General features: G+C 45.6%; 1 protein-coding gene across 2 annotated transcripts; it reads right to left on the bottom strand.

The window, feature by feature from the left end:
- Positions 1 to 2,770: 2,770 nt before the first annotated feature.
- On the bottom strand, positions 2,771 to 11,255 carry LOC115168835 (baculoviral IAP repeat-containing protein 7). Of its 2 annotated transcripts, XM_029724378.1 has the most exons (9): positions 11,169 to 11,244; positions 8,552 to 9,476; positions 7,387 to 7,486; positions 7,190 to 7,268; positions 6,968 to 7,013; positions 4,943 to 5,158; positions 3,451 to 3,516; positions 3,125 to 3,342; positions 2,771 to 3,018 (listed from the first exon to the last, which is right to left on the bottom strand). In XM_029724378.1, exons 2-8 carry the CDS (start codon positions 9,204 to 9,206, stop codon positions 3,140 to 3,142), a joined length of 1,365 nt encoding a protein of 454 aa, XP_029580238.1. In that variant the 5' UTR covers positions 9,207 to 9,476; positions 11,169 to 11,244; the 3' UTR covers positions 2,771 to 3,018; positions 3,125 to 3,139. The 2 variants fall into 2 exon arrangements, with proteins under 2 accessions (XP_029580238.1, XP_029580239.1); XM_029724379.1 differs by lacking the exon at positions 8,552 to 9,476 and having other exon boundaries at positions 11,169 to 11,255.
- Between the last annotated feature and the right edge of the window lie 550 nt (positions 11,256 to 11,805).

The raw sequence follows: 11,805 nt of genomic DNA, 5'->3' as shown, positions 1-11,805 counted from the left end.
TCTCTAACCCCTCTAGTAATTTAATAGGATCTCTAACCCCTCTAGTAATCTAATAGGATCTCTAACCCCTCTAGTAATCTAATAGGATCTCTAACCCCTCTAGTAATTTAATAAGATCTCTAACGCCTCTAGTAATCTAATAGGATCTCTAACCCCTCTAGTAATCTAATAAGATCTCTAACCCCTCTAGTAATCTAATAAGATCTCTAACCCCTCTAGTAATCTAATAGGATCTCTAACCCCTCTAGTAATTTAATAGGATCTCTAACCCCTCTAGTAATTTAATAGGATCTCTAACCCCTCTAGTAATCTAATAGGATCTCTAACCCCTCTAGTAATTTAATAAGATCTCTAACCCCTCTAGTAATCTAATAGGATCTCTAACCCCTCTAGTAATCTAATAGGATCTCTAACCCCTCTAGTAATTTAATAGGATCTCTAACGCCTCTAGTAATTTAATAAGATCTCTAACCCCTCTAGTAATTTAATAGGATCTCTAACCCCTCTAGTAATTTAATAGGATCTCTAACCCCTCTAGTAATCTAATAGGATCTCTAACCCCTCTAGTAATCTAATAGGATCTCTAACCCCTCTAGTAATCTAATAGGATCTCTAACCCCTCTAGTAATTTAATAAGATCTCTAACCCCTCTAGTAATTTAATAGGATCTCTAACCCCTCTAGTAATTTAATAAGATCTCTAACCCCTCTAGTAATTTAATAAGATCTCTAACCCCTCTAGTAATTTAATAAGATCTCTAACCCCTCTAGTAATCTAATAAGATCTCTAACCCCTCTAGTAATTTAATAGGATCTCTAACCCCTCTAGTAATCTAATAAGATCTCTAACCCCTCTAGTAATTTAATAGGATCTCTAACCCCTCTAGTAATTTAATAGGATCTCTAACGCCTCTAGTAATTTAATAAGATCTCTAACCCCTCTAGTAATTTAATAAGATCTCTAACCCCTCTAGTAATTTAATAGGATCTCTAACCCCTCTAGTAATCTAATAGGATCTCTAACCCCTCTAGTAATCTAATAGGATCTCTAACCCCTCTAGTAATTTAATAGGATCTCTAACCACTCTAGTAATCTAATAGGATCTCTAACCCCTCTAGTAATTTAATAGGATCTCTATGATTTGGACTTTCTGTTGCAGATTGTGTAACTGCCTGGGTCTTTGGCTGTGTCCCTTTAGGAGTATGATGGAGTTGCCCGTAGACACTTATCTAAGCTCAGTTTTGTGTTTCATCTCTTAAGTTTTGAGAAGGGGCAACTGATCCTAGATCTGTGTGTAAGAGCACCTTCTACCTGGCCCGTCCCCTTCTGTTTGGTTACTATGTACCACTACTGCCCCCTGCTGCTGAATGTGGTCATGTACACAAAAAATACTGCTGAATATGTTTGTGTTCTTCACGTGAACAAACCCCTCAGCTTTGTCATTTAGGCTTTCATGGCATATTGTTTATTGATAAGTTACAAAAAAAACAGTTAAGGATATTGTCCATTGGCCTACTGGACACTGGACCCCATAGAAAGGTCCAGGTTACTGCCCTGCATGTATGTACGTGTATATGACTCGTCTTATACTTAACATCGTTCAGAAGAACTAATGTATTCCTTTATTTCTGGAGCCTCGAAGCTCAATTGTTTTTATCTTTTGTATAATTTGTCTTATCTGCTGTGACATGAATGCAATGATTTAACATTCTTTTTTTTAATCAAAGCTTGTTTTCTACCTAATCAAAAGAGCCCTGAACACAGAACATAGGAAGATTTGAATATGGTTCGATCTCTTGTTTCCAGCAGCATCTGATCAACATGCTCTTATCCTGTATGGTATTGTGGGTTTGGAAGACAGGCTGCTCATTTGATGATATTGAAATCACAGCTCTTTCTCTCAACTGAAATGGGTTTGATAGGAATTCTATTACAGAACGGTGGTGCAACAATAATGATAGTAAACCATGGACTGTCTCAAATGATATCCTAAAGTAGTGCACTATATAGGTAATAGGATATCATTATTTCAGGAGAGGTGTTAAAGAACATTCATATAGAGATGTGTTGTGCAGAATAGCCATTCTGTCATAGATATTGCCAGCTCTATACATTACATTTCTATCTGTAATATTGTATGTTGCACTCCAGTGAGTAAACCCAAAGTTTATCAATACCAAGCCAGGCTTGTCTGCCAGTACTTATGAACATACTGTAGGATCAGCTACAATTGAATAAGTGTATCCAGGATCATTATCAGAAATGAACACACACTGCACCTCATCTCTTGATAAAAAATGAATAGCTTAAAGACAACTAAAGTAATCTGATTTATGGGAACAGTTCTTCCTTTTAATGCAATACAGCCTCTCCAACAGGGAACGGAAGAGGCATACCTGGCATTAGAGTTGGTTAGGGCCTAATGTGGTGGCGTAATGGATACCACTGAAAAAGAGTCCACCTCTTTGTAGATAATTCTGTGTCTTTGTATAGGAAAGTGGGGGAAAAGCTTTTTGTATTTCTCTTCATTTTGTGTCCTCTGTAGTCCCCATCACATGTGACTCAATTATGTTATCCTATTTGTCTAAAAGTGTAAATAGAAGTTTGTTAATAAAACAATGTGTACTTTTAATCATCTGATTGTGATTTATTTGTTTTAGGGATTATTCATATTTTATGCAAATATTCTAACTGTAATCTGATGTGCAGTTGGACTGATTTAACTTGCTCTTCCAATTGATCACTGTAAACATCAATACTGACAAAACACTGGATATTGCATATGTGTTTATTGTTATATATAAATGCAACTTCTATTACAGCCAAAATGAGGCCATTTTAATTTGAGGGTATTTTGAACAGGGCAAATCAACAGCAGAGCGGTTTTAACGTGGGTCAGATCTGGCATCCAACATCCAGGGAACATTTTCAGAACGTTCTCACAGCACCTATAGAATAATGTGGGCTGCTCCGAGGGGTTCTAGAATCTTTCTTCACTTGTCCAAGGTAAACAAAAGCCTAAAAGGGAAACAAGGAAATTGTGTATTGTTTCTCAGTGTATTAGGGATACTATAGGATAATTGTGTCATACATATATAAACACATATTCACAGGGGTCTCGTACTTGAGTGTGTGGCTTTCAGGACATGAATGCTCGGACACTGCCTCTGATGGTGGCTCTGCAGATGGGGCAGTGACGCAGGCTGGCAGCACAGTCGCTACACACCACCAGGTGACCACAGGGGATGAAGACGATGGAAACCCGCTTGTCCATACACACCTTACATGTCCGCTCCTCCTGCAGCTGACGCAGGAGCTCATCAGGGGCGGGGTTTCCCACTGCTGAAATACACACAGGAGTGTTGGCGTTTGTGTGTGTGTGTGTGTGTGTGTGTGTGTGTGTGTGTGTGTGTGTGTGTGTGTGTGTGAGAAATACACATGACCTCTGACCTTTTTCTCTGATGGGTGTCTGTGTCCTGACCCCTCCTGCACTGAGCCCCTGCCTCTCCACCAGCCCTGATAGGGACAGAAAACACCAACAGTAAAGGGTGAGACATGGTTACTCACGGTAACATCATCTAAACTCAGCCAAAAAATAAACGTCCCTTTCTCAGGACCCTGTTTTCAAAGATAATTCATACAAATCCAAATAACTTCACAGATCTTCAGTGTAAAGGGTTTAAACACTGTTTCCAATGCTTGTTCAATGAACCATAAACAATTAACGAACATGCACCTGTGGAATGGTCGTTAAGACACTAACAGCTTACAGACGGTAGGCAATTAAGGTCACTGTTATGAAAACTTAGGACACTAAAGAGGCCTTTCTACTGACTCTGAAAAACACCAAAAGAAAGATGCCCAGAGTCCCTGCTCATCTGCGTGAACGTGCCTTAGGCATGCTGCAAGGAGGCATGAGGACTGCAAATGTGGCCAGGGCAATAAATTGCAATGTCCATACTGTGAGATGCCTAAGACAGCGCTACAGGGAGATAGGACGGACAGCTGATCGTCCTCGCAGTGGCAGACCACGTGTAACAACACCTGCACAGGATCGGTACATCCGAACATCACACCTGTGGGACAGGTACAGGATGGCAACAACAACTGCCCGAGTTACACCAGGAATGCACAATCCCTCCATCAGTGCTCAGACTGTCCGCAATAGGCTGAGAGAGGCTGGACTGAGGGCTTGTAGGCCTGTTGTAAGGCAGGTCCTCACCAGACATCACCGGCAACAATGTCGCCTATGGGCACAAACCCACCGTCACTGGACCAGACAGGACTGGCAAAAAGTGCTCTTCACTGACGAGTCGCGATTTTGTCTCACCAGGGGGGATGGTCGGATTCGCGTTTATCGTTGAAGGAATGAGCGTTACACCGAGGCCTGTACTCTGGAGCGGGATCTATTTGGAGGTGGAGGGTCCGTCATGGTCTGTGGCGGTGTGTCACAGCATCATCGGACTGAACTTGTTGTCATTGCAGGCAATCTCAATGCTGTGCGTTACAGGGAAGACATCCTCCTCCCTCATGTGGTACCCTTCCTGCAGGCTCATCCTGACATGACCGTCCAGCATGACAATGCCACCAGCCATACTGCTCGTTCTGTGCGTGATGTCAGTGTTCTGCCATGGCCAGCGAAGAGCCCCCCCCCCCCCCCCCACATGTACCTCCTCTCTGTGAGCCCTTAGTCTTTACCCAGCCCATAACAATCCGCTGGTCTCTACCTCCAAACAAGTATCTATGGGTAGAGGCAGTGGGTTCTTTCAGACAAGGCAAATGTTTAGGGATTGACCCGTGAGCTGTACCCAGACACTACTGTACTATCACCCTGGTAGTGGATGAAGTGAATCCCCTCCCCTTACAGTGTTAAGTGCTTTGAACATCAGAAAAGCTCTATGTAAATCCAAGCCATTATCATTAATATAATCACCATCCTTACCCTGACCTCTGCTCTGCGGCCTCCTGGTCCGGTCCTCCTCCTCAGCTGCCAGTATGTCAGTGACCAGGCCAGACACGGAGATGTAGTGCTGGCCGTTCAGCAGGTACTTGGTCTGGACCAGACTCTCCACCAGGCCAGCCTCAAACCCCATCTGGAGCACGGTCTGGACCACAGGAGACAACATGGCCGAGGGCACGCCCAGACCACCCACCACATCTGACAGATGGGAGGACAGGGAGGGACGGGGAGAGAGAAAAAACAAAACAGGTATTAGGTGGGAAGTTGGGAAAGAGACAGTTATATAGAGTTTCACTGAAAACCAACAGCACTGCATTTTTTATTCAGCGTTACCAAGACGATGTGACTCTCCTTGAGATATGCAAAACCAATTACTTTTTTTCCTCTCCTGTATTCAGTACAACTAAAAAAAGATGAATAGCAGATTCAGCAACAGTATGTGATGCTATTGTGCTAGCATTCTATCATGTATTAAACGGCACAGCAGAGAGAGCAGTACCCTAGGGTGTGGGAGTGGAGAGAGCAGTACCGAAGGGTGTGGGAGTGGAGAGAGCAGTATCCCAGGGTGTGGGAGTGGAGAGAGCAGTACCCCAGGGTGTGGGAGTGGAGAGAGCAGTATCCCAGGGTGTGGGAGTGGAGAGAGCAGTACCCTAGGGTGTGGGAGTGGAGAGAGCAGTACCGAAGGGTGTGGGAGTGGAGAGAGCAGTATCCCAGGGTGTGGGAGTGGAGAGAGCAGTATCCCAGGGTGTGGGAGTGGAGAGAGCAGTACCCCAGGGTGTGGGAGTGGAGAGAGCAGTACCCCAGGGTGTGGGAGTGGAGAGAGCAGTACCCCAGGGTGTGGGAGTGGAGAGAGCAGTACCCCAGGGTGTGGGAGTGGAGAGAGCAGTACCCCAGGGTGTGGGAGTAGAGAGAGCAGTATCCCAGGGTGTGGGAGTGGAGAGAGCAGTACCCCAGGGTGTGGGAGTGGAGAGAGCAGTACCCCAGGGTGTGGGAGTGGAGAGAGCAGTATCCCAGGGTGTGGGAGTGGAGAGAGCAGTATCCCAGGGTGTGGGAGTGGAGAGAGCAGTATCCCAGGGTGTGGGAGTGGAGAGAGCAGTATCCCAGGGTGTGGGAGTGGAGAGAGCAGTACCCCAGGGTGTGGGAGTGGAGAGAGCAGTACCCCAGGGTGTGGGAGTGGAGAGAGCAGTACCCCAGGGTGTGGGAGTGGAGAGAGCAGTATCCCAGGGTGTGGGAGTGGAGAGAGCAGTACCCCAGGGTGTGGGAGTGGAGAGAGCAGTATCCCAGGGTGTGGGAGTGGAGAGAGCAGTATCCCATGGTGTGGGAGTGGAGAGAGCAGTATCCCAGGGTGTGGGAGTGGAGAGAGCAGTATCCCAGGGTGTGGGAGTGGAGAGAGCAGTACCCCAGGGTGTGGGAGTGGAGAGAGCAGTATCCCAGGGTGTGGGAGTGGAGAGAGCAGTATCCCAGGGTGTGGGAGTGGAGAGAGCAGTACCCCAGGGTGTGGGAGTGGAGAGAGCAGTACCCCAGGGTGTGGGAGTGGAGAGAGCAGTATCCCAGGGTGTGGGAGTGGAGAGAGCAGTATCCCAGGGTGTGGGAGTGGAGAGAGCAGTATCCCAGGGTGTGGGAGTGGAGAGAGTAGGCAACCAAGAGCCACGCATCACCTCTCTGACACATATTCAACCACAGAAACAAATTGAGTTCTGATAGATACAGAAAAAAGCACCACTGAGGGATACATCTGTTTCTCTGACTGTCCTCTAAAACAGCTGAAACATACAGTATTTGTAATTATCTCGCTACACACATACACACGTTTAAGTGCCCACTTATGAAATACATCCTCTTAGTCTGTATCCAGGGGAAAGAAGCATATTGGTTTCCAAGGCAATCCATATTTATTGTGTTTGTTCAGCACAGGTTAACACATGGGGCGGATCACCCAGTGGGGTCAAGAGAATGAAGTGGATGTAATATAACTTTCAAAGTTTTCATTTGTACCCTGGGACTCACCATTTTCTGAGGTGATTTCTCTGGACACCGGAGTCTGTGATACACCCTGGAAAACAAATCAACACTGGGGATCTATTCTGTGAGTTCTCTAACACACTGTAGTGACCTCAACAGTTATGTTGGCACATTACTAATATACAAATGATCCTGGCTTTTGGTATGACCGTGGAGGACAGTGAAGCACAACAGTGAGGGATGAATGTTAGGGATTAAGGTACTTACCACAGTCTCTATGTGGAAGTGAGTATCCTGGATGTTGCTGACGTAGGCCCGCCCTCTCGTCTGGATCAGGAAGTCACATCTGAGGAATGAAAGAGAAAGTTGTAACATATTGACACAGCAGAACCGTGGACACAGGGTCAAAGGCATTACAGATTACATTTTGACAGTTTGTGTGTGTTGGTGCTGTTGTGTGTTACCGTGGGAACCACTTGGCGTGCTCCTGCCAGGGGTCATCTCCAGGTTCCCAGTTCCTCAGCCCTCCATCACAGTAGAAACATTTCACGTTGTCACCGTGTCCTAGGAGGAGGGACGTAATATTTTGTCTATCATAGCACTTCTGACAAAGACTTTACATCAAGATTAGACACACCATGCATACAGTACACACAGACAGCAAGCAGCGTGTGTTTGCTGTCCGTGTACACACACACACACAGGCGGATTTAGGTATAGGCGACAATAGCAGCCGCCCAGGGCGGCATCTTGCTGGGGACAGCATGGGGCACCCGCACAAAAAAAATTGGAATGGTGACATTTGCACGATCGGTTTTCTATCGCTCATTTGCGTATCACGTCAATGATATCATGTCACCGTGTGGGACTGTGGGTCAAATAGCCTTGTCGGAGTGGGGGCCTTGATTCTAGTTTGTGAGATAGGCAGGCTACTACCTGGGAAGGTCTCCCACTCAGAAGTACGAGATGGGGAGGGGGTCGGGGGTAGATTGACCTCATTTAGAGTTTTAAATGTTAGGATTATTTATTTGTATTGTTCCAAATGTCTGAATAAAAATTACACAGTGCAGAATGGTGCTTTTTTTGGCGGGGGCGCTGAAGGGAGCCATACGAGCTAGAACCGCCACTGCACACACAATGACACAAATTATCACATTAATACACACAGGCAGTCACCCCACATTCCTGCTGTGAGAATGTGGATTGTGTTATTGCATTTCCAAAACTGAATTTCAAACAAAGGAAAAGTTGTTTCTCATTCGCTCTCATAGTCGTTTTATGTTCCAAGATTTAATGAACACAACAGTCTAACCATAACAGTGATGTTTTCCTTTACGCAGTCCGAGTCCTGTCCAGCTTTTTCTGTCTACAAACACATGACTCAGCGTGGCTATTGTCCCATGAAGTCACACACAGACTGGAACCTACTGTTTCTGAATATCCAATTGACCATTTCTAATTGCCAAGGCGTGCGTAATTTTGTCCAATAGCTTCACTAAACATGGGAACTAAAAGAAAGAAGCAAGTTATAAAATGTTCCCAACAGAATTTAGAAAAGTGGAAATACACAACACACACTGATGTCACAATAGGATTTCTCTCTCACCATCAACAAATACTATTGCGCACCTGTGTAGAAGAATCCTGCCCTCGACAGAACATCGGGCTGGACCGCCGCACCGGTGGGCCAGTTGTGGAAGGTGGTGAGACGGGATTCCTCTGACTCCATCTCGGGGTAAACAGCCTGCCCGGCCTCCCCCTGGTTGTCCACAGTCATCCTCTGCAGCTGGCTCAACAGCTGACCGTCCACGGAGTCCGAAGGGGACCCGGGAACGACATACAGTGGGATATTCCCAACGGCTCTACCCATTACCAAACTACAAGTGGGGAAGTGTCTATTGTGTTCGACGATCGGACTATCCCCATGGACCCAATGCCTCAGGATCCCTCCACAACAGAAGCACTTGACCTTATCATCGGGCCCCAGAAAAAAGAAGCCCGCTCTGGCTAGGTTGGTCGCGGTGACCGGTGCATCACCCGGCCAGTTTTCAAAAGTTCGAAGCCTCTCCTCCTCGCCTCGCATCTGGGGCGTCTCCAGAATATACATCATCTCGCTCCTGTCATCCGTCATGCTGGGGGTTGTGGTCTCTTCTTTTTCCTTCGGTCCTGTGGCAGTCATCCCTTTTCCGTTCCATAGTGGACTGTGCAGGTGGGAGCACAGAGCGCGCAGTGCTGGACATATATTCCCTGCAGCTGTAAGCACGGCTTGCGCAGTAGCCCACATCAGGCAGCGTTCCAGAACTCGCTCACTAGATGCCAGAAGGCAGTCCCATGCGGTCAAAACATAGAGATAGATAGAGGAACCATCTTTATATCTGTGCCATTATAGTATCTGTGACAGCATAGGTAGCGCCATTGAGGCTACAACCCATAGGAATCCCCACCCAGTTGACTAGTTTGACCACTTTAACATTTCGGAAGCCGTCTATGGCGCTGCCCATGCTATATTGGCCTTTTAGTCATTCTCTTTTCCAGACTGTTTGACGGGGATAGCCTATCACCAAGAGAAGAACAGTGCGTTACTGAGATGTGTCCAACCAGGAATCCACCAAGTTAAATTTGCTAAACCTACACATTAAATAATGTATATTTATTGCTTCAGATTTTGCACAATGATCGCGACTGTAACCAGTCTCACAATGTACACTGAACAAAAATATAAACGCAACAGGTAAAGTGTTAGTCCAATGTTTCATGAGCTGAAATAAAAGATCCCAGAAATGTTCTACATGCACAAAAAACATATTTCTGCACAAATTGTTTTGCACAAATTTGTTTACCTCCCTGTTAGTGAGCATTTATACTTTGCCAAGACAATCCACCTGACAGGTGTGGCATATCAAGAAGCTTATTAAACAGCATGATCATTACACAGGTGCACTTTGTGCAGGGGACAAAGACACCTGAAACCCCACCTCTTTAAGGAATACCTGGGATAGGATAAAGTAATCCTTCTAATCCCCCCCCCCCCTAAAAGATTTAGATGCACTATTGTAAAGTGGTTGTTCCACTGGATATCATAAGGTGAATGCACCAATTTGTAAGTCGCTCTGGATAAGAGCGACTGCTAAATGACTTAAATGTAAAATGTAAATGTAATAAAAGGCCACTCTAAAATGTGCAGTTTGTCACACAACACAAGGCCACAGATGTCTCAAGTTGAGGGAGCGTGCAATTGTCCATCAGAGCTGTTGCCAAAGAATTGAATGTTAATTTGTCTACCATAAGCGGCCTCCAACGTCATTTTAGAGAATTTGGCAGTAGGTCCAACCAGCCTCACAACCGCAGACCACTTGTAACCACGCCAACCCAGGACCTCCACATCTGTCTTCTTCACCTGCGGGATTGACTGAGACCATCCACCCAGACAGCTGATGAAACTGTGGTTTTGCACAACCAAAGAATTGCTGCACAAACTGTCAGAATCAGTCTTAGGGAAGCTCATCTGCGTGCTCGTCATCCTCACCAGGGTCTTTACCTGACTGCAGTTTGGCATTGTAACCAACTTCAGTTGGCAAATGCTCAACTCCGATGGCCACTGGCACGCTGGAGAAGTGTGCTCTTCACAGATGAATCCCAGTTTCCACTGTACCGGGCAGATGGCAGACGTATGGCGTTGTGTGGATGAGTGGTTTGCTGATGTCAACGTTGTGAACAGAGTGCCCCATGGTGGCGGTGGGGTTATGGGATGGGCAGGCATAAGCTACGGACAATGAATACAATTGCATTTTATCGATGGCAGTTTGAATCCACAGAGATACCTTGATGAGATCCCGAGGTCCATTGTCGTGCCATTTATCCACCTCATGTTTCAGCATGATGCACAGCCTCACGTCACAAGGGGGCTGTGCATCATGCTGAAAGCTGGAAGCTGAACATTTCCCCGTTTTTTTCATGGCCTGCATACTCACCAGACAAGTCACCCATTGAGCATGTTTGGGATCCTCTGGATCGACATGTAAGACAGCGTGTTCCAGTTCCCGCCATTATCCAGCAACTTCACACAGCCATTGAAGAGGAGTGGAACAACATTCCACAGGCCACAATCAACAGCCTGATCTACTCTATGTGAAGGAGATGTGTAGCATTGCATGACGCAAATTATGGTCCCACCAGATACTGACTGGTTTTCTGATCCACACCCCTACCTTTTTTAAGGTATCAAACCAATACCAACTGTACATACCTTTGTGTTCCTCATCATCAGTATACCTGCAGGCAAACTCACACACAAAAGTGAGCCGTTCAGCCATCTGTGCCCAATGCAGATGGACTACTGATTGTCAATGGGTTCGCTGCCTTACAGAGGGGAGAAGAGAGAAAGGGAGACTATAAGTAGACCAATGAGCCTTCTTCAAGGAGGTGGTTAAGGCGTATTAGGCCTAGGCCTATACTTTAATAGAAAATATATCCAGGATTTATAGCCGGGGTCCAGGGTCCATCCCCCAGATTTTTGTTGTTAGAGACTTAGGCCTAAAGCTCATGATCTTTATTTCTACAGTTTGCATAGCTCATGATGGAATTTCAGTAAGCATTTCACTGTAAGGTCTACCTACACCTGTTGTATTTATACAAATAACATTTGATTTGATTTGAATTATAAACATTTTCCCTGGCCTTGCCTACATGTCTTACACATCCAATGTAAATCTGTTAGGCAAGGGGTTTTATCTGGATAGCCTAATATTTATTTCTGCATGATTTAGGCCTAGGAAAAATATTTTCTTTGTAGCCTATAGTATAGGCCTAAATCCCTGTTTCTGAATGGGACTTCTACATGTCTGGTGTCTCTCACAACAATAGCAACATTTTACTATTTATTG

Source organism: Salmo trutta, chromosome 30 (assembly GCF_901001165.1).
Source record: "Salmo trutta chromosome 30, fSalTru1.1, whole genome shotgun sequence".
NCBI lineage: Eukaryota > Metazoa > Chordata > Actinopteri > Salmoniformes > Salmonidae > Salmo > Salmo trutta.
This window is presented reverse-complemented; position numbering and strand designations above follow the sequence as displayed.

Coding starts and splice junctions, on each gene's coding strand:
- LOC115168835 (XM_029724378.1), bottom strand. CDS start 9,206: ATGTGGGCTACTGCGCAAGCCGTGCTTACAGCTGCAGGGAATATATGT. Junction 7,487..8,551: donor GGCAGGATTCTTCTACACAG/GTGCGCAATAGT, acceptor CCCTCCTCCTAG/GACACGGTGACAACGTGAAA. Junction 3,517..4,942: donor GCCGCAGAGCAGAGGTCAGG/GTAAGGATGGTG, acceptor TGTCCCTATCAG/GGCTGGTGGAGAGGCAGGGG.